We start from the raw sequence: 27,935 nt of genomic DNA, 5'->3' as shown, positions 1-27,935 counted from the left end.
CTGATTGTTTTTTGTTAGCAGTTCCTCACAGTAGAGTGCCTTTCGCATGTGGAGGCATACGTGGAGAATCGATGGGAAAACTGAAATGTGATATAATTGCTGTTTAGAAGTGTTTTCAATCCATGTTTTTCCACTGAATCATTAATTACAGTATGTGCACTAAGACACTGCCTCTTAATGCCACATTGGCAATGTTTCAGGTATATTGTGGCGAGGCATTTTTAGAGGCAAAAACAAACTTTTTTCTCGGAAGTAATCTTTTATTTACCTTTGAAAATGTCAAAATACCTTTCAAAGATTAACAGAAACTCTTGGAATAAGGCATAATGAGTTAGATTGTCATGGATGACATGTTAGGTTATACACAGTAATTTACCTATCAACCCACATCCTGGTAATCAAGTATGTGTATATTACAACTTGTATCAGGCACACCCAAGCAGTCAGGTTTCTACATGGGAAAATCAGGCGGAAGAGGTACAACAAATAAAAATCACTCCAGGACATTAAATCACAATAAAACCATATGGTACCTTTTTAAATAAGCATTTATTACTAACAATGACTTCTGTACAATGCCAGATGATGATGTTCTATGTAAAACATGATGTCATTAATATACAAAACACACAACTATGACTCAAATACACAATTCACTCAAAGCAGGTTTTCTCCACCTATTTAAAGTATGAACCTGTTCTTCCTCGAAAAAACAAAGAGACATATGACCTGACATCAACACATAAGTTTTGAAACCCTTTTCAACTTCTAGTATTGGATTTAGTAGCGATTTAAGAGATGAAAGTAAATGTTACTTTACTTTTACAGAATACATGTAGTTCTCAGATGACACTCAAATAAGCGCAGAAAAGTAACAGAAAGTCTACACGGCTAGGTACAGTTACATTTACTTTAATAGAATTCAATCCCAATGCTTTTCCACATTTTCCAGCAAGGCATGTACAATGTCAAGGTTCAAAGTTCATGACACAAACTGAGAAATATCTTGCCCAATGAGCAAACAGGTTACATATTAAAGTGGTAACAATACCAGAGTTTGTATTCAAGGTGCTTGGCTGTCAAACAGACCTCATGACACAAGATCTTGCCATGGTTCATCTGTTCCATTGTGTTTGATAGGTCAGGCAATGGTAGTCGTCTTTCACGGCAGTCTTTTTCACAGCTCATGATTGGTTGAAGTTTCCCAACTCAGTCCTTCTATTGTATTCAGTATTCATGCATGTGGAAAACCACTCAATGCCATGAATGTATCAGTTAACCTGAAATAAATGGAAAAGTGTAAAGTTCTGGAGGTCTGTAATCCTAGCTAGCATCAGGAAGACTTACCAGTCACCTGTGATTACCTGTCACCTTTACTAAAAAATAATGACTTATAGCTTTTGTGAGGATTTACTTGTTTTTTTTTGATTGGTGTTTTACGCTGTACTCAAGAATATTTCACTTATACGACGGCAGCCAGCATTATGGTGGGTGGAAACCGGGCAGAACCCGCGAGAAACCCACGACCATCCGCATGTAGCTGACAGACCTTCCCACATACGGCCGGAGAGAAAGCCAGCATGAGCTGGACTTGAACTCACAGCGACTGCATTGGTGAGAGACTCCTGGGTCATTATGTTGCACTAGCGCGCTAACCAACTGAGCCACGGAGGCCCCCTTATTTGACTGTTTCTTACCCCACACTTTAAGAAAATTTACTATACTACATGTATACGTGAAATTAGTAAGATTTGTAAGAGATGGCGTCCTGAAGAAACCACTGTGTCCAGCAAAGGTACTTTTTAAAGCTCTTGGGCTCAGTTTTGTACATTTTCTTATGTTCAGTAAATTCAGTAAGCTAGTGCATTATGGGTGCTCCTTGTAAAAGTCACACACTTCATAAACTTCTTATGCATGGCAAAGAATGATAAAAAAAAAAAAAACAGTTTTGTGAAATAGGATGTTGCTATGAAGCCTCATGTTTAACTGATGAAGGACGAAATAAGGATATGTTATTGAGGATAAAAAATACATTGGTATTTCTATATTTTGCAAACTATTTGTGTTCACATAAAATACGCATCACAACCTGTGGATGGTCATGGTTTTCCCTTGGGCTCTGCCCAGTTTCCTCCCACCACAATGCTGGCGGCTGTCGTATACATGAAATATTCTTGAGGACGGTGTAAAACACCAAATAAATATAAAATAAATCAAATATGCATCAATTTAAAACCTGAGAAAAAATGGCACCAGACAGATTTAAACTTTAGACTATGACACAAGCCTATGATTATTCCCTGTTATTACATAAATATAAAACTGTGGTGATGCACATAAACACTGATGGTGCCAAGATAGTGTAGCATGACACAATCATGCGAGAAAGGCTGTCCCCTAAAGGCATCCCCTGAGAATAGGTCAAGAGCCCAAATCATGACAGATTAGAGATCGCAGTAATCTCAATGGCCTGGCAAACTGTTGATCTATTCCCACTTATGGGACTATGCTATAGTTATATACCTAGCCTCACAAGACACAATATGACTTGAGGGCTACTGGGGTGTAATCTCATACCTGACGATGCTAATATTTGTAAAATCCCGTGATAATTCTCGAAACCTGTGCCCTGGTTTAGCAACCTTGACAAGGCAACACTATGAACCTATCTGCAAATATGGTTAAGGCATGTCCAAAGCTCCAAAGACAGCATTCATTACTGCAGTTATTGAGCTTTATGTTATACTTATTCAGGAATTTAGGTAAGGTTTATTAGGGTGTTAATACACACACCTCTGATATGCAGGTAACCCTCCACCTACAGACGGCTGTCAGCTATTTCTGCACAGGGACTCCCGCCGTGATTTCAATCTGAGATCAAGTTACCTGATACAAGGTCATGCGCTCCCAGTCCCTACTGAAAATCTCCTCATAAAATGGTAATAGCATGCTAATAAGACGCTTAACTTCAGCTTTCACCTTGTGCAAAAATCCACCAGCACACATGGTGTTGACACCGGCATAAAGACTCTCTACAGCCAAATACTGCTTCTTTGCCAAAGAAGTTTGTGGATGTGTGACACAATTACTTATCATTACATGAAGTAATAAGATCACAGTACATTCCACAGTTAGGTGTTTAACAATTGGCTGATGGTTGTTTGGGAATAGTACAATTTACATGTACAGTCAGGGAAGCCAAAAGATTGTGGATCGTGACTGCAGATCAATGACAGACAGAGTGTATGTCATGTATGTGGGTAACTGAGTAGATGTCAGTCACTCTGACACAGGCAATTATGACATAATCTAAAGTACATGTACTTCAGAGAACACGTAGTTTTGCTATCAAGTACACTGCTTTTAGTTAGACACAATCAATTGAATTTTTATGCATATATTACTATGGCATTTGCTGGCATTGCCTGAAAACGACTTGATTAATGACAAGTGAAGCTATATCAATTTAGGTCACTAAATACGGAACATCTACCCTATTTGGCCGTAACACTGAGGGAAGCGTAATGTTGTATCCTGCCTATGTAACTATTTAAACAGCTGTCATATTTACAGCTGATAATTGTACTAGTGTCTACCCTGAAATTCTACAACTACAACAAACCTCTCAGTAGCAGACTTATTTCAGTGATGATGTATTCATAAATGCTGCCTCACTGGAATGCCAAGCTAAAGACATCTGAGGAGTCACAACTCCCAGGAAACTACTTCATATAAATATTAACCTCACAAGAAGCGACAATTTTAGTCAGCAGGCGGTGAATTCAAACATGAAAACTTTATACACTACCATAAATCCCTAACAAATTTGATTAGTAAACTATATTTTAAAAACTAATAATGGCCTAAACATTTTACAATAATTCAGAATAATCTGTTTTAACGACAAAAATGTGTTGTATATGCAGGTGTACAACTTCACACAGACTTCTATAAAACAATCTGTCCACATCAGATAACAGTCCTCTAATACACCAAAAGATGTCTGTGGTCCAGTGTGTTGAGTATTTAGGGTAATCAAAGGGTTGAGGTTCCTGGTAAAACAATGCAATACGCTAATGAGCATGTGACAGCTCCAGACATATATGTACCCTTGAACAAAGACCAAATAGTATGATAAGGACCTTAGATCATGATATACAGTGACTTACATATTTCCTGAAACACCACAGATGCACCTCACTAGCCACAATTAGTGACAACAGAAATCCAGAGCTGTGTTCATACTTCCCACAGATGTGGGTCACTCATATCCCAGATACCAATAATAATATTTTTCATGTTTTTTCTTTTTTCTTTTAGCAGGATATCAACCAAGCCCATGTCAATATTATTTAGATGAAATGGTATTTCCAATCGTCTAAATGAAAATACTGAAAGAAAAATAAATGTTTGAGTTTATTGTGTAAATAAAAAGGGGAATTCTGTTGTAGTGCTTCACACTAGTAACCATTATGTGGTCCGTAGATCCCAATTCATAAATCCTGTTTAACCTTGTGTAAACAACCTGCTTAATCAAATACTGAGCGCAATTGGTTGGAAGCAAAACACTGTCACGAAGCTGTCTTCAACATACAGATGGTCAGCAGGCAAAGCGAAAACCCTTGTCATTATACCATCAAGCCTACCATCCAATGAAAATCCTACTGACATATCCCATGGACAAATAAATCATTATTTTGCTTTCAGTTCAGCTTTCTTTTTTGTTACCGTTATACTGTACACAACAGATGGGTTCTGTTAATACACTGCATAACATACCATGTGAACAAAGAATGTATCTCGTGGGTATACCTTCTTGTTTGCTCTTATGAACACAACCTCGTTGATCCATACTACAGCCCATACACATCTACCAAACATTTACACTGGGTCAACATCAGCCAGAGATAAATTCACTTCACAAACTAAAGAATTACACAAAACAAGGGAAATAACAAAGGAATCTTCTCCAAACCCAACAGTCAACCACAGCGGCATAATTATGACAATGAAGAAATATTATACAGAGTGTCCATGTAAAATACATTGCACAATTACATCTTCATCTATACCGTCATTGTTAACAGTGACATACTTATCACAATATAGAAATCTATAGCAGCATACATGTATTATACAGAGTGTCAGTATACAATGAATGAGTGAATGAATGAATGCTTGGGGTTTTATGTCGTACATAACAATTTTTCAGTCATAGGACGATGAGGACTCATTAGGTGTATGTACATATATTGTGTCTTCTTGTGGCACAGCGAGTCCATTCCGCCAAATCTGCCACCAGTGAAATATTATGCCAGAGACACCAGACATGACACCTCACCCAGTCACATTATACTGACACCAGGTCAACCAGTCTTGTTTCCTTGCTCTAACCTCTCAGTGCTGAGTGCTGAGCGCCAAGCGCGGCAGCAACAAGTGTCATTTACAAAGTCTATATGTGAACTCGGGGTTTGATCCCAAGTCTCCCCACATCAAGGCGGACGCTCTAACCATTAAGCCACTGAAACGGTCGATGTTAATACAGAATATAGTCCACAATTACATCTTTTTCCTGATGACAGCAGTCTTGATTAACGTCACAGTGGGTTTTAATCGTTAAATCATTCTGAACAGTGGAGTATATCTAGACAAGATACGTACATGTTTATACGTATGATGTACATGTATGCTTGGGTTTACCTAGTACTAAACAACTTTTCAGTCATGTGATGATGACAAGTCATTTGACATGAATGTATATTGTATTTTCTTGTGACACAGCGAGTCCATGCTGCCGAAGTGCTGCCGTCACTGAAGTATCATGTTGAAGACACCAGACAATACACCCCACCCAGTTACATTATACAGATAATGGGTCAACAAGTCCTGCTTGCTTGCTCTAACATCAGTGTGGAGTGCCAAGGAAGGCAGCAACAAGTACCAAGTCCTTGTCTTTGAACTCTTTGCTATGACCTGACCTGGGTTTAATCTCAGATCTCCCGATTTCGAGGTGAACGCTCTTACCAAAGCAGTTCTTTAAACAAACTGATGTTATCTAGAAATATTCAATCTCAAAAACTCAATAGGCTAAAACTACATTTATAAAAAGAATTAACAACTTTTGGCTTTATTTTGCCCTTTTATTACAACAAAAAAAATACAGCTATCAATTTATCCAATCAGCTTTGAACTGCCATGGAGTAACATGTTATCCATACATGAGAATGAAGTATAAACTAGGTCTAGTAACAACAGTCAAGCCCGATGGAATCTGTCTTGCCAGAATATTGGGTTTAAAACCTCGTCTTAACGTGCAGTCAAGTGAGGTTTATACCACTGATCTCTTTGAAGCTACACTAAACCTGCCAGGAAGGTTTCTATTGGAATCTGACTTACTCAGCCCGAAATTTGCATTGATTTTTATCATCCAGGCAGAAATTACTGGCACTGGAGTCCTAATACCACTCCAGAGTTCAGAACCATGAATGGGGGTGAAATGCCAAACTTTTCTCAGCATATCACTTGTCACTAGTAACCTTGGATTTCACACATTTTCTGTTAATTGATTTGCATTAATTAGCATTTAATTAGCTGACCTGGACATGCTAATAAGCTCTGGGTGTATTTTACACAGTCAAGCCTATCTCAGGTCACATGCCAATGTAACTGAATATAACAACAGATCCCGGAATCTATTTCTGTACCACTCAGCTGATACAAAATATCTTAAACTAAGTTAAGAGCCAGTAGGCATTAATTACAAGTATTTAGTTCATGCCGAAACATAAAACAGACCAGTTACGTGTTAGTCAAAATGTGCTTAAAAATCAAAAAAATTTATGTGGATTTATTGGAATTTGACTGGATTTTAGACACTACCTTGTAGATGTACTGCTTTCCAGAAGATTATTAAGAAAGTGTCCTCAGAGTTTGGACATAAATATATGATATTTCACCTAAAGTTTGGTACGTGCATGGAAATATACACTTTAAGAAGCACATAAAGACCTTACATGACATTTTTGATCTCCAAAACTTAAGTTTTCCTTTCGCAGCGTCATGACCCAGGAGAAACACAATAAATGTAGTTCTGTAAATCTTCAACATTTATGACTTTAAAGAACTAATTTTCAGTGGAATTTATGCATAAAATTATTATGAAAATGATGCTAAAACGATTTGCTTGTGTCAATGAAGATGTCAGCCGCATAAAACTGTGCAAATTATTTCTCTTCACCTCATAGTTCTCTCAGAATGTTTCAAAATATTGGTTGCAGAGGCAGTTGAAATGGTTGAAGAATTACAGTAAGTACAATTGTGAGCAAAGGTGAAAAGGATGTAAAGGAATTACAGTGTCAACCATATTATTCATTTAGATGTACATAGAAAAATAAAACAAGGAATGTATATAAGAAACACATATATGTACCAACTTCAAATCCTTCAAATCAGAGGCCAATCTCTGTCTTCTGATTTCATTTGCAAACTACAAATGCATAAAAAATCCCTGTCTGAAAGATAACATGCTTGATAAAGTGGACCAAATGCATCTAAAAAGCTGCAGAATCACACCCCGTTATGTATACAGTTAACTTCAGCCACAGTAAGTCAGCAATCTCTGTGCGATCCACTCAACTGTGTTAGCTTAGCTCGATTATTAACCCTCAGTTGATTGGTTAGACAGGTTAAATCATGGCACCACCCCATGATGTCCCATTAGGGTGAGTGTCACCGACACCACACCCACACACCAGTAATAACCGCTCCATTGACTGATCACCCTGCTATATATAGGTACACTGACTGACTGATAAGCACCGTCATTTTCTTTTTTTTTTTTTGATTTTATGCTGTACTCAAGAATACACGCTCATATGACGGCGGCCAGCATTATGGTGGGTGGAAACCGGGCACAGCCCGGGGGAAACCCACGACCATCCGCAGGTTGCTGACAGACCTTCCCACTTACGGCCGGAGGGGAAGCCAGCATGAGCTGGACTTGAACTCACAGCGACCGCATTGGTGAGAGGCTCCTGGGTCATTACACTGCCCTAGCGCGCTAACCGACTGAGCCCCGTCATTTTCAGGGAAACATATCAGCACTATGGCATCATGCAAAGTAGGCCTCTGCCCTAGATTAAGACACAGGCATAAGGCCAAAAGTTAGATAACTAGGCCGATTCAACAAAAACCATTTCTGACTTCAGTCAAAAATTAAGATCTTTCTAAAACGCTCAGTTTGGTATTGAACATCGAAATCTGGAAACACTGGGCTTAAGATAACACTGAGGAGGTTGACAAAATTTTAATTGATTAAACTGGAAAATAAGCTTTAAGATCATATTTCAAATTTTGATTAAAGTCAGAAATGGCTCTGTGGAATTTGTCCCGCTGTTTTATGTCAGTTTGCCAGCTGAAGAGTGAGACAATAACTGTAAATATAAAAATGTAATCTAACATGGGTTTTAAGGGGAAAACATTTCAGTTCTTCTTTTCAATATTCTTTGTATGAGTGTTTATAGTGTGGTTGACATACCAGTTAGTACAGATTGAGATTATCCAGTGAATTTATGATATTTATGGCATAGCTTTTCAAACTATGTCCATGCTACTTATAGGTTGATTTTGGAAATATGAGATAAAACCAACTGAAACTGTCAGCTGAATCAGTAAATCTGCTGTCAATTTGGTAGTACTGTAAGTCTTCAACTGTTTTCATGTTTGCAAGGTGTTTATTCAAGATATTCTGAAGGCACTGTTTTGTGCTGGCTGATAAAACTATACTTTTTGTGAACCTCTGAAATCGGCCAATCCAACCAATGTAGTTTTGTCTCCAAAATAAAATTAAAAATGTGCATAAATTGCATTGAAAGACACTCTTTCACATGGAATAAGGTTGAGGAATTACGGCACCCTCTGAATGATCGATTATGGCTTGACACAACTGCAGCAGTATTTCAGCTGTTGAATTTGTATACCAATTAATGCTATGGACATATATTCTTATGGGTGACAACTCTTCTTCAGAGTAAATCCTGACTGTTAATAACACCCATTCTCAAGGCCACTACACAATGGCTTAACTATTACCATGATAAAGAGCTAGGCAAATGGTTTTGCTCGCCTTTATTTGTCCCTCTGTCTGTATGTCAGTTACAAATGGATTAGGATGAAATTTTGATCACAGGTTAGCCAATAAAATTTTGGCTGTTATCTGCATTCTGATGGACAAATCTGTTCACCACAGCAAGACACGACATAAAGACAGTGTGCTCTCCCTTTATCAGTACTATGAGATTTGTACGTTTAGTTTTGACTGCGGTTTGCGCACTTGGGGTGCCTTTAAATCTAAATAATGCTATGGTGATATTCTACATTGCCTCATATATATTAGTTTCTTTCCTTTTTGGATCAGGTAAAATATATGAATGATATCAAATACAGAATACTGACTATCACACGCCTGGTTACTAGATACCTGTGTTCATCAACAACGAGAGTAACGTCAGAGGACACGTCAATTTTTTCACTTAGCTGTTGTAATCTAGCAATTACAGTGTGCTTGTACCTGACAGAACATATTGGTCGTTGATCAAATGGCTAATGCAGCTGCCCATCTACAAATGGCAATATGATGTTTGAAAGGCAGACAGCAAGCATGTACACCATAAAATTGTGCAAACATCCCACAGTACCAAATGGCTGATCTACATGACCTTATAGGCCAACAGCACGGACCACATTTGCTATTCTTAACCACGCAAACATTAGACTGACTACGATCAACACTGTCTGAGACTGCACAAACAAAGGCATCAAACACCAATGATCGACTAGACAGGCAAGAAGAGAACCCATAGAGCTTGTCTGACTAGCCTTTACCCATACAGTACACATGTACATGTACATTCTATCACTGGACACAAAGTCAGAGAGTCAATGATTACATGTACATTCTATCAGTGCACACAAAGTCAGAGAGTCAATGACTACATGTACATTCTATCAGTGGCCACAAAGTCAGAGAGTCAATGATTACATGTACATTCTATCAGTGCACACAAAGTCAGAGAGTCAATGATTGCATGCACATTCTATCAGTGGACACAAAGTCAGAGTCAATGACTACATGTACATTCTATCAGTGACCACAAAGTCAAAGAGTCAATGATTACATGTACATTCTATCAGTGCACACAAAGTCAGAGAGTCAATGACTACATGTACATTCTATCAGTGCACACAAAGTCAGAGAGTCAATGATTACATGTACATTCTATCAGTGGCCACAAAGTCAGAGAGTCAATGACTACATGTACATTCTATCAGTGGCCACAAAGTCAGAGAGTCAATGACTACATGTACATTCTATCAGTGCACACAAAGTCAGAGAGTCAATGACTACATGTACATTCTATCAGTGCACACAAAGTCAGAGAGTCAATGATTACATGTACATTCTATCAGTGGCCACAAAGTCAGAGAGTCAATGACTACATGTACATTCTATCAGTGCACACAAAGTCAGAGAGTCAATGATTACATGTACATTCTATCAGTGGCCACAAAGTCAGAGAGTCAATGATTACATGTACATTCTATCAGTGGCCACAAAGTCAGAGAGTCAATGATTACATGTACATTCTATCAGTGGCCACAAAGTCAGAGAGTCAATGACTACATGTACATTCTATCAGTGCACACAAAGTCAGAGAGTCAATGACTACATGTACATTCTATCAGTGCACACAAAGTCAGAGAGTCCAATGATTACATGTACATTCTATCAGTGGCCACAAAGTCAGAGAGTCAATGATTACATGTACATTCTATCAGTGCACACAAAGTCAGAGAGTCAATGACTACATGTACATTCTATCAGTGCACACAAAGTCAGAGAGTCAATGACTACATGTACATTCTATCAGTGCACACAAAGTCAGAGAGTCAATGACTACATGTACATTCTATCAGTGGCCACAAAGTCAGAGAGTCAATGACTACATGTACATTCTATCAGTGGCCACAAAGTCAGAGAGTCAATGACTACATGTACATTCTATCAGTGGCCACAAAGTCAGAGAGTCAATGACTACATGTAGGTTTAATACCATAATACCAGTTGTAGTTAAAGCCAATAACTTCTTCAACATCACTGTACACTTTCATTCTGCGAGTTTTCTCATTATTTTATCTGTATAAATACATAAAACCTTAAAAAATTCTTTGCTGGAAGAAGCTTGACAGAAGAATTATCAGAAAAACTTTGGCGGTTCAGAATGAAACAGGGTGGGTCGGCAGGCATTTAATTTGTTTTTAAAGGATAATGAAACACACATATAGATAGGGATATTAAAAAGACAACAGACAAGGAAAACAAATCAGAGGAGGGTCTTCTTAGGAGAGTTGGTCAGGTTTTGCCAACACTTCTTTAAGGATGGCCCTAACTCTGCATTTATTCATTCTATACAAGTATCTTGCCACCATATGGCTGAAATACTTGCCAATATGGTGCTGAACCAAATAATTTGTTCATTCATTGAACAGAAGTTGCAAAATACACAAGTATGCAAGAATACACCCAAACCCATTAACATGTGCTGGAGAAGCATATACTATCTGTCTACACCTGTAATGTTTTCTGTACCCAAACCTGGCAGCCTGGAGTCAATCAGGTACTATGTCCTACAGTCTCACTATTATGCATGTCCCAACAGGTAGGCTGGGGGGGTCACTGTAGTGTGAAGGCACAGTGGTAATAGGTCAGAAGCCAGCGTCATCGTTATTCTGCCTCATTCACTGCCTGTACATGTATATGTCAGTTTAAACCCAACACTAAAATGTTACATCACAAGAGAACAATTGCTGGTGTTCGTGCCCACAAATCTTATTAGTGGCTAAAGAACACAGTACCCTTTCGGCTTGCTGCACAAAAACAGCGTTATAAAATGCCATTGTATACGTTACTGGTAAGTTAGGAATATGCAGACATGTGGCTGGATTGACAAATCTGACAATGTTACTTTAACAAATATCATTTATGACATTGTTTGCTGCTCAATTCAAATGTCGTCGCAAAGCTGATATTTAATATACTGTTTTGTAAACAAGTTCTGCACATGGAAAATTACTGCCAGGAAAGCTAGGCTTAAAAATGTCTGACCTTACGTTTAGGCAATTTGTTTCCAGAAACTACAGCTAAATGAGACCAAAGTCATCAAATTTGCTTGTTAGACTTATTTATTTATTTATTTGATTAGTGTTCTACACCGTAGTCAAGAATACTTCACTTATGTGACAGCAGCCAGCATTATGGTGGGAGGATGTTTGTTAGACATACTAGTACTACATAAAGTTGGAATTTTATGACTTTACTTGTTGTGCACCTTACCACTGAGCCACATGCGTTTTATGATATAAAATTCCTTACATAATCAAGACAAAAGATTGACTGATTCTATAAACACAGAAGCTGGTTATACAAGACTCTAGCTAAACCACGTACAGCCACTCAGTACGCTATCTCACACGTTCCCGCACAATACCCTGATCCAACTTGTCAGCTTTAAGGATTTGGAATTAGTGGGGGTTTTATAGATTATCTCAAGTTAACTCCACCCACGCTGTACAATGCTGAACACCTTGACTGATCCTGTCTGAGAATTATGCATGTGGAGTCCTGGAGAAGTACAGCTTTGTATTAGATGTGTTATGAATGCTCAAGGTCACTTATCAATAAGCATATAACATATGCCACATAAAACAAGATCGCAATGTCAACAACATGATAGGTAATATCCAGAAAGGTCAAGAATAATTAATCTTTTCTGCTTTCAATGTGTAGTTAAGACCATGCACCTGTTTACTCGAGGTATTGGCACCTTTAACCTAGGTATGCATGCACCTAGGCAAACAGACTTTAATTAAGTGCTACCGTACTTCAGTCCATGGGGAGAAACCAAGCTGAAGTATTAAAATGATATGAAAGATGCCCTACCGAGGAAGAGAGTTAACATGACGGTTCAAAAATATCTATGACAAATCACTATATAACACTATATAGACTAAACCATAATTTAGCAAAACTTATGCCTGTAATGACCGGATTCTGTTATTCTTAATACCGACACCATGTGATGTCTTTCTGATTTTAACCTAACCTGAGTTTTCTAGTCCAGTAATAAAGCTGAACACCAGGGTTCAAGTCCAAGTCAAGTAAAAGTTTTTCAAGACTAAACCAGAAAAACTTTTGACATTCACAGACTCAAAGTTACGTGTAGGTACACAGGTCAAACATGACCTGGTGAATGTGTTCTGTAGTTGGTTTGGTGTCTGGTTTAGTGTCAGGTTTGGTGTCTTTGACACTGCATACCAGTTAGACTGCACTGATTGACACTGATTTATTAATTCATTTGATTGGTGTTTTATCCCTTACTGCAGAATATATCACTTATACTAATATGTATGTCATCCTGAAGAATTTGGATTACCTTCCCATGATTTTTAGATAATTTAATTACGTTTTTATTTGTAATTTGTGATCGTCATCAGTATGGCGAGAGGAAACAAAGTGGAAAATATTTCCACAGGATTGTCGGTATGTATGTGAATATGTATGCACACTTTCAAATAAATATATCTACACTGGTGCTCACCATCTGTAATTGAAAAAGACTAGGGATCAGTTTCTTGAGACGCTTGTAGAGTTACACACATTAGATTTTGGAACACCAAGTCAAAAGTTTTACACATCAATCATTAGATACATGTAATGTTTCAGGTGCTGAAAATATCAATTCATAGGGCCCAAAGACAAGATGTCAAATCATATTTCAAAGTTCCACTAAAGACTAGAGTGGCTTTTGTGGAATTAGCAATCAGTACTGAAGGTATAGTGTTGCCAAGGTACCAAAACACACATTTAACTCCATGAGTACTTAAAACTTGACACGAGGTGCCCTGGATATATCACAGCAGAGAAGTCTACATGTGTTGGTACATGGGTGTCTAGAATACTAAGTCCTGATCTCTTTAGATCAGGGATCAAATAATGATACTACGGGGTCACAATAAATGCTAACTCAGGAGATCAATACAACATCTTACACTTTAAAATAGCACCACTTATCTAAATTTGGACTCTGGTAACTAATACTCTGGTCTATTTTACTGCCAGTTACAGTTATACTGTCTAAGGGGACAGGGAGAGGTGAGGTGGGGGTAGGGCATATATCACCAAACTGACATACATGTGCGTATGTATACCTGGATTATGATATCATAAGAATATGAATAGTTACATATATAAATTATGTATGTGCAATCAGAAAATAAACTAATGACTGAACATTTATTGAAATATTTAATATAACCCAGAAACAACACTGTTGCCATATAGGTAGTGAAAAATTCTGTGAAATGTTTCACACAATCCCTCATCAAAACCAAATATATGTGGGTGTTGTGTTATTTGGATTTCGTTTCCACGACAATATTCTCATTGGCACAATACCTATCAACCACGTGTGAGCATACATTGATTGTATAATTCATAACACACCAAAGCCTCCTAAGAGACCTAGGCATTATTCTTCAGCAGGAATTGCCTGCTTCCTGGTACTCAAGCCTCTTCCCCAATGTGTTTACTCAATGCACTGTTTACTCTCTCCCTTTCCCAACTCTCACAGTTGTAATCAATAAATCTTAGCATCAGCAACAGCGTCAATTTTCAACAAAACTGAGAAACTCGATTCTTACGCAGTAATTATATTTGCCTGTATTATCTAACATGTATGAGAGGAATATTTTTTTACTTGTGCTGGTTCATCCTGCCACTTACCATAATACATCCATTGGCAGTACACCAAGTACATCTTTACCTCCAATGTACACCAACAGGTTTATTCACTGTTCTTATTTGTAAATCAATATTTTGATGATGTAAGATGCAGTATCTGCATTTTCAACTTTCAAGTCACTTTTAACACACTCATGGTTTATAAAAATATCCCACAAAGCTCTTGTCACTCCAAACATGGCCTTTGAAAATAATAAGGTTATGCTTACCATCAGTCAAATTCAGTGTCCATTACAACAGGCCTTCCATCTCTCTCATGAAGGCCTCATATGCATCATCCTTTGTCTTGGTTTTTGATGCTGGCATGGCTGTCAGCTTGGGTGCAGAAACTGTTGCTTTCTCGTCTTCTTTACCTGTGTATAAAATGGGCACGATACATTTCAGTGTTACTCCAATGAGGGCAAACAACAACATATCTGAGGGATAATTTATATATCATTGTGTTATTTCTAATAATCACATTTTATGAATTTTTGTCATTATCCACTGAAGTTGCAATGGCTAGGTTTATAGACGGAGGGAATGCTTGCAGTGAACCATCAACATTTGACACCGTCAAACTTGACAAACTTCCCGATTCAAAGTCTCAGCAGAACCAACAAATGCTGTATTTGATCCTATAACCACTATGGCACATCGAAATTAACATGTTATATATTAATTGTTTCCAGGACACATCTCAAATGGTGGCCAATGTCACACTGCCAGAATACTTCTAAAAACTTGTACTGTACACTTCTCAAGACTAAAATTGCTTTATCGAATAAAACTCTACACCAAGAATAAAATGAAAATATTTTTGGTAATAAACTAAAGTCACGATAAGCCACTGAAACATTTGAGCTACAACTGTACTTTGCATCACCAGATACTAGACTACAAAACACAACTTCACATTCCTGTAACTTTATGCACAGAAATTCTAAAGAATAAATTATCAACCTTATCAACTGAGCTTGAAATAACTGAATAGCTGAAATATTTCCATGTAATATTCACCCTTTTAGAAAACCTTTTCTTATGATGCTGCAAAATCAATATAAACAACTCTGAATAGTGAGACAAACTTAATGTTTAACACTTTTCAAATGACACATTTTGCTTGATTCATCTACCTGCCAGCTAAAAGTTTTTAGTGAAGTCTGAATAATTTCTCATGAGAAAAAAAGTAAGAATTAAAAAATCAAAGTATCATTTTAAGGTCTTCATGTGCTTCTGAAAGAGCATTATTACCCACCAAACTTTCTGAATGTTTCTGAAGTGTTTTACAAACTTGTGCTGTAATTTCACCCACCAGAAACAACTCTTCCTTTGGCATCTTTCGTTTCCCGCTTGACCTTGAGAGATGTGGGCATGAAGCGTGTAACGTCACCCATGACATGTTTAATCTGAGGTTTAGCCTCGATAGTTGCAGTGTTTTTCTTTTCGTCGTCGCCCAGTTTCTGTGGGGGTTTCATGATGCTGGGTGGAGCACTGAGAACATTTGGGTTGACTGGAGGCGGAATTATCCCTGGAGGAGGGGGTAATCCAGGGGGCATAACTCCAGGAGGAGGTCGCATCAATCGCGGCGGTGGCATGCCTGAAAAAATCAGTGTGTTTTCACCTGTTAGTACAATTCTGAGCAAACTATCAAAAATAGATGGTAAGAGTAGAGCTAGTGGTAATAAGATCTTAAAACCATAGAATTGCAGTTATTACTGTAAATGCCTTTTTATTTGTGCGGTACTAACATTCGAGGATTCCACGGTAAACACAATTCCGCGAACATAAGTAGCATCGAATATAAAACCCATCCAATATAAAACCCATACACTAGTATAAAGTATATAAAAGTAATTTATTATAATAGCATGCATTACAGTTATAACTTCTTTATCAAGCACTTTAGTTCTAATACTTTTTCAAACATGTTAATTCGAAATACTGGCTTTCACAAATCCTGCTTGGATCAAATCCCATCTCTTGTTGATTATGTTGTGACACTTTATAATCCACTGTGCATGAATTGGCTTCAGCGTTGTTGTGCATGTATCCACATGTCCGTCTTCAAACTGGGTCAGAACTTCATTGGCATACCACCCCTGGAAGTAGCTCTTCAGTTCATCTTTAAACTCTTTGTTGACTGAGAGGTCGAGTGGCTAGAGACGGTTGGTACAGAATGCTGGCACAAAAGCACAACAGATATGGTTTTGCTTCAACTTGGCGTGTGATGTCCCAGTCAGCAGGGAACTTGATTTGGGGGTGACAGCGATCCATTTTCCCTCGGTAGATAAGACTCCCCGGCAAATACTAATTGCAAGTAGGGCAATCATTTGTCTCTTATCATCGATCCCTTTTATAGTAACCTGTCTATGTCCCTGTTTGGCTATCATATATAAAACCCATATACTAGTATAAAGTATATAAAAGTAATTTATTATAATAGCATGCTTTACAGTTATAAATTCTGTAACAAGCACTTTAGTTCTAATACTTTTTCAAACACATTAATTAGAAATACTGGCTTTCACAAATTTCCTCATGGGAACCATGCCGAGGCCGGTCTGGTCCCAGTTTATGACAAGTGCATCAGGGATGTTGTTTTGACTGATGACGTCAGACACACGCTTAAGGAAAGTTTCCTTTATCTGTTCAAATTCTTCTTTGGCAACTTCTTTACATCTTTTGTTCCCTTTCTCTTCACATATCCCAAGCGTCTCTGTAAAGATCAGGCCCACGTCTCAGTGATGCTAACTGTGCCACCAAACTGTGGGAGTTTTGGTTTTGTCCTGCTTTAGAATAATTCATTCCGCTGTTGCCTTTACAATTCTGCGGTTGATCACTTCGCCACTCTAACGGACTTTTTTTACCCAGTCCCTCACCATTTCATCAAGTTTACTGCCAATTAGTAAGGGCTGACCTGTTGTAGACTTAGGAAGGGATCGAATAATGCTGCTGGGGTCTCCCTTCATCTCTTTTTAGTAAGCAGACTTCATCCTTCGGACCGTACTTTCGTTAACTGAGTAACCCATCTGAGAGGGAAATTTTCAGGCAGCACGTGCTATGCCAATTTCCACGGCAGTTTGGGCAATCTTAGCTCTTGTCTTGTCATCATAGCTGTTATACTCACTGCCCTTTCGTTTTCTGTGATTTTCTGCCATTACAACATCTACAGCGTCTTTGGCAGCCTGAACGGTCTCAGCCTCTTCTGAAGACTGACTGGTCTGTGGATTCGTTAGACGAAGGGCTTCGTCTCATAAAGATTAACAGTCTTCAAAAGATTAAAAGCTTAAGAGGATTAACTTCCTTTGTATGATCAAGTTACTGTATTGTATAGAACGAATGCTTGAGTTGTTTTATTACTTGACGTTTCTGTAGTGAAGTTGAATACTCGTTTATCAGTTTCTAATACTGTTAAGATCCGCAAAAGTTAATCCCTGCGAATGTGTCTTCTTACCAAATCCGCGAAAGTTTGTACCCGCGAATAAAAAGGCATTTACAGTATTCTCAATCCATTTTGTATACTTTATATATAAAAAGTTTTTTTTATGACATATTTTGTGAGCATTATTCTCTGAATGTTAAAGAAATAAAAGCTCTAAAAATGGTTGAACCAATGTTTCAGTGTGGAATGAGGGACAGTAATTGTTATCTTGTTTGATTACAAAATATTCTGAGTGCAATCAACCAAAATGACTTTACCTGGTGGTCCAGAGGGAAGCCTTGGGGGTAGGCCTCGGATATTAGGGGGTAGACCAGGTGGAGGTCCAGGAGGCATGCCATGAGGACGACCAGGTGGGGGTCCTGGGGGTAACATTCTGGGTGGGCCACCTGGTGGACCCCCTCGCAAGGGCGGAGGTCTGATAAACATGGGTGGGGCACCTGGAGGCGGGCCTGGAATAGTACAACAATGATGTCATAATAGTGTTGACTTACAAGCCAAAGATATAAAGATTACCACAGCCTTAAAGTACAAATATTCCTTGAGTTACCATAAACTGTCTGAACACACAGTTATTTTCCTTCTTTCTTTTGGTTATTCCATTTATAAACATATAGAAGTATTCCTATCTGCAAGGTCACCATAATTTCTTTCCATAATATTCAAATATACATGACAACCATGAAGCATGTACATGTTGTGTATTTGACTGAATACAACTTTACAGTGCAAAAATAATCAGGATAAGACTGTGGACAAACTTCAATTTATTTTATGCATACAACTGACATTTAATGCCATCCTAAAAAATTTGTCAGTTACATACATTGTATCATAGGTCAGCTTTGTAGATAGAGGAAGATATAAAGTGGCCAGTGTAAACCATCAGATTTCAGCCAGTACCTGACCAACCTCATGACATGCAAACCAGAGCTAGATTCCAAGTCAAAGCCACCAAAGGCTTACCCATTTGAGTCAGCGAAGGCCAGATAACAAAACTGTGTTCACAATACATTTCACAGTAAGTGCTGGTACTGCCGAAAATGAAGACAGCTCATACCTGGAGGTAACCCTGGTGGACCCATTCCCGGTGGCGCCCCAGGAGGGGGACCTGGGGGTAACAGCCTGCTGGGTGCTGCTGGGGTGCCAGCTGATGGAGGGGCAGACTGGGCAGTGGTGGAAGGTTTGGTTGTTGATGTACTAGATGCTCCCTCCTCCTGCTGGGTTGTCATCTCTGTCTCGGAGTCGGAGGAGTCTGAAGAGCTGGAGTCAGCCCGCCTCTGGAAATGAAAAAGGAGAGGTTGATTCCCTTCTTCTTTTGGATTTAACAGCCATTTCCACTTGATTTCACTCACAAAGGGTCAAAAGGAATAAAGTGGAAAAATAAAGAAAGTGGAATAAACCATACCATATTTAAATATTATTAAACACTTGCAATCACCTCCCTTCAAAATTATAACAGTACAGTCAAGTCAAGATGGTGGCATCACAAACACAACATGTGCCTCACCAGAAAATGAAAGGGGAGACAATTATCTTACAAGGAAGATTTACCCTTACCCTCCTGGAGTCCTCGTCACTGTCAGAGTCACTGGAGTCACTATCAGCCTCCCTATCCTCCTCTTCCTCATCCTCATCAGCGTTCTCATACTCGGGCACATCCTGACCTGCCATCTGAGGAGACAAACCGGGAAGTTGATTTGAGTGAGAATACAAGTTTCATCAAGGACAAACCCTTGGAGCTAGACACTTAGTTTGTAGTTTCACAATTCTTTATCTGAAGTTCTGAAGCAAGATTCAAGATGCTTTCTGGGTGAAAGGCAAATTTGCCCAAATGTGCGAAAAAATGTGAATATTGCAAGCTATTGGAAGAACAATTTAATTCATTATTCAATTTTTCACGCAATCTTTATAGGCATATACTATCTTTCTCTTGTTTCTAACCCCATTAAAGTAGGTGTTTAAATGTTTAACACTGTCGTAACCGTGTTTGTTGTCCTGATACCATTGAACCGTGTTTCATACCGAGTTGAATCGCATGGACGGGCAACATTCCAGAGATTTGACAAGGTATTGGATTACATGACAAACATCGCTGTTGTGTTAAACCCTTAAACGTACTGGCTGGTGTGTTGCTTGACACACCTGACATTGCTTAAAAGATCATCTCTATTTGATATGTGTATTTGCACACTCCCTCCTACTAAAAGCGGGGTAGAACAAGTACATTATGACTACTGTAATTCTTCAACCTTTTTGCATGTTGGCAAAGTGTTTATTCAAGCACACTATGAAGGAACTATTCTGTGTAGACAGATAAATATATACTTTTGGTAAAGCCCTGACATTGGCCATGCCAACCAGTGTAGTTTTGTCTTCAAAATCAAATCATATGTGTGCAATATTTGCACTGAAAGCAGGTCTTTCATATGCGAAAAGGTTGAGGAAGTAGGGTATATAAAGATGATCTCACCCGTAACATCTTAGCCTGTAATGGTGTGACTTTCTTCTTCCCCTTCTCTCTGATCAGTCGTTGAATCGTGAGTCTTGTGTCTTTCTCCGCTTCATCCAGATCTCTCATGTCGTCATCAGCAAAGCGGATCTTCCGACTCTTGGCTGTGGAAAAGTACAAAGTCAGGTAAATTAGGTTCAAAAAGAGGCTGATATTGAAAACAGCATAAACAATGCACTATAACTATTTAATTACATCATATGTCTACAAGCTGTAAACTGTAAGAGAAATATGCTGTCTGTCGAAATTAGTATGTTTGTAAAGCCCTTAAGTACCAGCAGGGCTTTACAATGAAAGCGTTTGCGCAATGTTGCACTAATGGTAATCAGGACATCAACATGTCAAACATAGTGGATACATGGCTCACAGGAGAACAATGTTGGGTGGTCAACTTTGTACCCCTTGATAGCCATCCTTTACTGAATGCACAGCAGGATCCTGACCCCTTTGATATTATTACAGAAAACTGACACATTTATCAATCAATCAATCAAAAAACAGTATACAGACTAATTTAGAATGTAAAAATACACTTTCAGAAACACATAAAGCCTTCAAAGGATAGTTTTGATGCCAACACATTAGTTTTTTCTAAAATAAATGACTCAAACTCTTAAGTGGCTGTAAAAGGTTGATGAATCAATCAAAATCGAGCGAAATATCTCATTTGAAAAATGCTTAATCTTTAATAGGTGAAATACAGTAATTATGATAAAGAAATTTACATTGTCCTTAAGACTGGTTCTGGAAAGATTATATATGTGACTGTATATACTTTGATCACCTTTGGGTTCATCTCTCTTGTCTCTTGATGACTTGTGCTTAGATTTCTCCCTGCTCCTCTCTGAGCGTCCACTTCGTTCAGATTTCTCTGGCTGCCCACTCTGGTCAGTCTGCTCTGCTCTGTCTGGCACGTCAGTTGGTATCTGGTCATCCACAGGTAACTGGACATCACCAATGTTCTCCTCTATAGCTGAAAGATTTACAATGCCATTCTAAACAAAACACCTGAGGTGAAGCCATCTTTGTTTAACGTAACCAGTAGCAATCATGATAGTGGAGAACGGAAAGTCTGGATTCAGGTTCATACTGATGACCCTCATGGAAGTCATACAGATATACATGTGCTATGGACTAGACTTCATCTTGGGTCTTGTTCATCAAAGTCGGTGTAAGTCAAACTGATTGTAACAACCATACTGACATATGCCTTATATAGCTAATATACTCTGTTGCCATGGTGCTGTAGTTACTTTGTTGCCATGGTACTGTAGTTGCAATTTACTTCATATCTTTGTGAAAAAGTCCCTTTGTAAATACAAATGGACAAAAACACAAAGCCATATGTAGAAATGGTCTTTATGATGTCAATCTATGAGGGTAAAGAGTGGGGGGTGGGGGGTATAGTCAATATTAGGAAGCCCTAGTCCTTCTTCAAACACAAACAATTGCCAAGTCCTTCTCTTCTCTTCTGCTGTCAGTGGGGGAACAAATGATGCAGACAATGATCATCTTTCTGCATCATCTAGCACAACGAAGTGAAGAACTGTCCTTTTGTTCGCCACAAAATAGCATTTATAAAGAATGAACAATACGTCACTGTTCCTTTTCTTGTAACGCATTATTATAAGGTCAGTATACACTGATTCTATCAATGACTTACAGAATTATCGAAATTTGGGAGTAAAAATGAAACGTTTATTTATTTGATTGGTGTTTCATGCCGTACTACGCCGGCGGCCAGCATTATGGTGAGAGGAAACCCACAACCACCTGCAGGTTGCTGTCAGACCTTAACACGTACGGGCGGAGAGGAAGCCAGCATGAGCTGGACTTGAACTCAAAGCAACCACATTAGTGAGAGGCTCTTGGGTCATTACACTGCGGAACATTTATGTATACATATATAAACTATGACAACTGGTACCTTTCTCTGGGTCATACTCTTCATCCTCACTCTCGCTCAGTTCAGGGGGAGGCCCTGGAGGAGGGCCAGGAGGTTTCTTCTTGTGTTTCTGTTGACTATAGAGCTCTGTGGGTAGGCCTAGCTGTGGACTAAATAACGGAAGGCTGCTGACTGATATTTCAATTTTGACTGGTACATTACATCAAACGAAAAAACACTGCACAGTTTTCTAACACTGCTTAGTGATAGGGAGGTGTGTGAAACCATCTTTAATCCACACAAAGACATAGACCCGCATACATGCATGTTACATCATCATCACTTGTGCCTGTGTCTTCAAAGGAATTTGTTTCATATAAGGGATGCAGGGTTTGCCAGGATTCTTCCTCGTGCATAACATGTTAATCAAATAAAATGTTATCAAGAGGTCTGTATTAAACTAACAGACTGACAAAGGCGGTTTGGCCACCATATCATGCCGACTGAGACATCTGAGACAATTAGTACACCTAATCAACTCTATATGCCTAACACTACACTAATGGTTCCTGACAAACAACAAGTTTTCTTCCTTATTTTGTGCAGACTGTACATGCGAGATCCTTAATGCATGCATCCTTAATGCCTCACTACAAGTGTAGCGTCATTGTTGGCATCATGCCACTGTGGAATGTCAGGTCTTGGAGGACAAGACATATTTATTTATCTCATTATTACTTCACAGTGCATAACTGTTTCACATTATGCTAGTGCCTCTCTGCTTTCATCACCAATACAAAATAGGCTTTTTCAAGTATCGCAAAGCAGGTATCTCAACAGCAATCACATTCATCAGAGTTTAACTACCTGAATATAAGACTTACCCATAGGCCGTGGTCTTTTTCAATATACCAGCTTTTGGTGTAGCTGTAGGGAGGGGAATATCACTGGGTAGGGGGATCATATATGGCACTGTAACACAAAGAGTTAATTATGCTCACTGTGAAAACTTCAGCAAAATCTGATAACCAAATAATACTGTGGCACTTAACAAATGTATGTTCAGTCTTGTGGACATAAAGAGCAGCTCTGCATGTTTTCCAACACTGGCTATCACTAAGGGTTTGAATAACCCTCCTCTGTATTACCATTGTGAAGCCCACCTGATGAAGGAAATAGTTTGATGCTCTACAGCCTTCTCCGCTTTAGTTTCATCTTAATGATAACATGAATGAGTTTCAGGGTATTAAAAGGATACAGAATTGACTCTGATTGGCTAGTGTGAGAGACAGGCAAGTCCAGGCTATGCCTTGCCTAAGCTGAGTTTTAGGTTCATTTATTCAAGTGTGACCAAGGTTGCAGGGTTTAACCCAGGGAACCCTATCTCCACTGTCAGCCAATCAACATCGATTCTGCATCCCTTTAAAACACACTCATCATAGTAGAGTGAATAACAGGCAATGCAGCCAGGTTTGTGTTGATTATTGGAATACACAGGACTGTCAAAAGGCTTCTGCTTGGGTAGTAGAGACACAAACTCAACCAGCTATATGACTATATAATTAAGCAGTTCTGCAGATATAGAGGCAACGCCAAAAGGTTTATGGATGGATGGACCATACTATAATATTACACATCACTACAGAAGAAGCCATAAAAAGCGTGATCACATTGGAAGGCAGTAACTACAACTCTCATCATTCTGAACTTATGTTAATAGTCTTGTTACTCAAGTCCATGGTTAAAGAGTGATTACTAGTGCCAGTTTTTTCTTTCTAGAAGGAGCAGAGTGTGTTACCTGTGGTATCCACTGGAGCCTCAGGGAGAGGGATCTGGTCTATCTGCACTCTCTCGGCATTCTTCACTTGCTCTGCAAAGGTGATAAAGGATTTACAGTCATTTACAGTGAAATAAACAAAAAAATTTACTTTTCCAGACAATATAAGAATTGATCTACACATTGAAATTCTTAAATCTATAGGGAGACATATTGCCTCTTTCGTAACTGTTTAAATGAGAGTATAAAAGTACATTTTTTCTTGTCAAAGGTAGACTTTTAAGAAAAGTTTCTAAACTCCTCTAATGTTCCCATTTGACTCCTCATAGATGTAGCTTCCTGCATGTATCATTATGTCTGTACACCATTACCATAATATATCTGCATCTGCAATCTCTTTTTATCATATTCATTTTCAGCTTTCCTTAATTCCATAGAGTATTCTGGGTCTTCTTTTTCCTGCAGATAAAACAATTAAAAGAAATAATAAAAAACATAAAATCGCATCAATCCTTGTCACACTGAAAAGTATGCAAACATAGTAATATACCTGGCCATTCACTGTCTGTAATGCTTTATATTACAAATATACAATTATAGATATGCCGTGAAAAATAATAGCGCAACAGTCTCCTGAACAGTTTTGATGACCATACTTACATAAAGACGCACAACTCTTTGAAATGTCTCTTTCAGCTTTTTCCGTTTATCTTTTAAGACCTTTTCATTTAGTTTTGGTGGATTGATAGGATCATACTCTGAAATAAAAGAAAAAATACATTGAATATACATATAGTTTAATTAGACAAGATATGTTCAACTGAGATGACTTTGGTAAGATGTTTGTAGAAGAAAAAACACACAATAATACAGAGAATGAAAACAAAACATATGCGTTTATGGAACTGGTGTTCAGAGAATCCGCATAAATGTGTTTATTAAAGGTCAACTGTTTGGAACAACATCAGACAAAACAGAAACACAGAGAATACAGTAAATAATTCATATTAATTCTTTACAACCATTTACCTTGTCTGTCTATAAGCTCAACTTCTTCAAGGAGCTTCATGGGATCTTTGCCTTTCAGAACAGCCTGTCTCACCATCATACGTTGCTTCTTGTTCTGTCAAGGGTATGTAGAATGGAAAGATGTAACAGATAATCACATTATCGCATCAATGGCTGTCCTATTTAAGAAAGAACTCAATGACACCAATCGAGTCTCTACACGACTTCATCCCAAATTAAAGAGAGGGAATATTCCACGAACCCGAGACTGCTGATACATGAAATTCGGAAAACACTCACAATATTTAGTGTCTATTTTCTGGCACATTATTTTCCAATTACAATGCTGTTACATTAAATTACTCATTTATCTGATTGTTATGTTGCAGCATATTTGGGAATATTTTATTAATATTATCGCGGTTGGGCGTTTGCCCAAGGAAACCAGGTATACATGTATATAGGCAGATACATATGCACAGTGAGCACCTCCTCAGGAGACTGACTAAACTGGCAGGAGCTGCACTCAAATACACTATACTGTTTGGTCAAGGGTATTCAAACATACAAGATTTTCATTCTTTAGTTGGGGGTTTACTGTTGCTTTCAACAATACTTCAGTGACAGCCGTATTATAAAGGTGACACAATGATTATAGTGCTGCTTTACTGGAATGCCATGCTGATGTGTGAAGACACCAGTCACAAATACCCTACCCACTCACATTATGCTGAGCACCAAACAAGGCAGTACACCAGTAGTGCAACTCCGAAAAACAAAAGTTTAATTTTGACTCAATATTTCATCATTTTATTATGCCATCATCAGGAGTATTATAAAATGGGCAGTAACAACATATATATAGGGCTAGGAAGTGTAGGTTTAACATATCTAAACACATCTACTACATCTACGAATACAAAGAGCCTCCTTAAACAAAACGTTGGACGAGTGGTAGGATTGATCTATAATAGTTGTGTTGCTTAGAATAATACCACAAAGGCTCGGTGGATTAGTATTATTGAGGTTACCTGGTAGATAAAGTAAGCAGGTGAGATACTGAAATTCATTACAATTGGAAACATGATTGTATATTTCACTGCCCACATTTCTTACATTTCTGAAATCATCAATGGTCTAGTTCTATTCCTTATCGTACACACTGCAGTTACGATTATGTTGTTGTTGTAGTTGTCTTGTTAAAGTTTGGGTTCTTGTTGGGTTCTTTTATTCTCATAATAAGGCATCTAACAGTTTTACCAGTGTATTCAGATGAACATGCTGGATATTAAAATTTAGAAATGACACAGCTTTTGAACTGCACTGGGGTAGGATCTTTTGTGTGAGTAAAGAAACTGATCTTGGTGGTCAGCCACTGATAAACAAAAACAACTTATCTGTGATACACATCGTTTAGTAAAGTACTCCCCGCTTTAGGGAAGCCGCCTCCAGATTTTGATAGGTCTATCATGCCTTCCAAATTGAGGCAAACAGTTGGACGTTTGGAAGTAGTTTTGCTGTAGCCATTCCAGGAGAGAAATTGTGCAATACAATTCAATTCAATATTAAAAGCCATTTGGTCGGAACATATTTTGAAGACTCTAAATACAAGAGAGGGTACCCTTGCTATTTTAACAATCAAAAGTTCAAAACCATCAAAATGAACATATTAGCCAGTGATGGTGGGTTTTCTATTCATTGATGTAGATGCAAAGGAAACAGATATGTCTAGGAAGTGGACGAGGTAGTTACAACATAAATGCTCTATCAACTTTGCCACTACCTCCAATCAACAGCAAGGTAACTATGCTCTCGACAAAAGATAATTACCTTCTTCAGTTCTCTTTTTCTCGCCTCCTTCCCTGTAATGTGAATATGCAAAAATTTGTAGTGGAAGATAAAAACATTGATTTTGCTGATTAATTCTAATTTAAAAGTACATAAGAATAACAAAATCAGAAGACATACCTTTATTGTTACTAATAACTGCTATATACACATCGGGAATTTTAAAGTTGGGGTTGCTGTCAGGTGGTAGAGTGAAGAACCAACTTTACACAATGAACATCAATTAGAAGGGGCTCACTGACTAACAAATGAGACAACTTAATCTTTACAACTGCCCACATTTCTTACATTTCTGAAATCATCAATGGTCTAGCTCTATTCCTTATCGTACACACTGCAGTTACGATTATGTTGTTGTTGTAGTTGTCATGTTAAAGTTTGAGAACTCACTGGCCTGATCCGTGGGATTCATGTATTTCCCACTCTTGGTGGTGTTAATTGACCGTCGGCCCATCTTGATGTTGTATGTGTTTCACTTCTTAAACAATTAAAATACGTGTGCTCACGCACACACGGTGCAAAGTTCCGAATTGCTGCCTTCTACTTCTTGACGATGCCGCTTCGCATGGAGGGCACCATTTTGTTTCAGACGTCACGTGACATATCGGAAACTGGGGGTCAGCTTTC

The 27,935-nt window shown here is 38.3% G+C and overlaps 1 protein-coding gene across 1 annotated transcript; it reads right to left on the bottom strand.

The window, feature by feature from the left end:
• Window positions 1-227: 227 nt before the first annotated feature.
• Window positions 228-27,884, bottom strand: LOC135481795 (WW domain-binding protein 11-like). Its single transcript, XM_064761510.1, has 16 exons — window positions 27,699-27,884; window positions 27,291-27,322; window positions 25,482-25,575; window positions 25,113-25,210; window positions 24,824-24,911; window positions 24,474-24,545; window positions 23,560-23,647; window positions 22,718-22,845; window positions 21,575-21,763; window positions 20,752-20,894; window positions 19,839-19,952; window positions 19,339-19,558; window positions 18,539-18,730; window positions 16,152-16,436; window positions 15,067-15,210; window positions 228-1,280 (listed from the first exon to the last, which is right to left on the bottom strand). The coding sequence occupies exons 1-15, from the start codon at window positions 27,760-27,762 to the stop codon at window positions 15,089-15,091; spliced, it is 1,929 nt and encodes a 642-aa protein (XP_064617580.1). The 5' UTR covers window positions 27,763-27,884; the 3' UTR covers window positions 228-1,280; window positions 15,067-15,088.
• Window positions 27,885-27,935: the final 51 nt, after the last annotated feature.

This window comes from Liolophura sinensis, chromosome 1 (genome assembly GCF_032854445.1).
Source record: "Liolophura sinensis isolate JHLJ2023 chromosome 1, CUHK_Ljap_v2, whole genome shotgun sequence".
NCBI classification, from domain to species: Eukaryota; Metazoa; Mollusca; class Polyplacophora; order Chitonida; family Chitonidae; genus Liolophura; species Liolophura sinensis.
Note: the sequence above shows the minus strand (reverse complement) of the source record. Positions and strands in the feature narration are given on the sequence as shown.

Excerpts from the sequence above, each read along its gene's own strand:
- LOC135481795 (XM_064761510.1), bottom strand. The coding sequence starts at position 27,762 with ATGGGCCGACGGTCAATTAACACCACCAAGAGTGGGAAATACATGAAT. Across the intron at positions 25,576-27,290 it reads GAAAAAGAGAACTGAAGAAG|AACAAGAAGCAACGTATGAT; the intron begins GTAATTATCTTT and ends TACCCTTGACAG. Across the intron at positions 21,764-22,717 it reads AGAGTATGACCCAGAGAAAG|CTATAGAGGAGAACATTGGT; the intron begins GTACCAGTTGTC and ends TAAATCTTTCAG.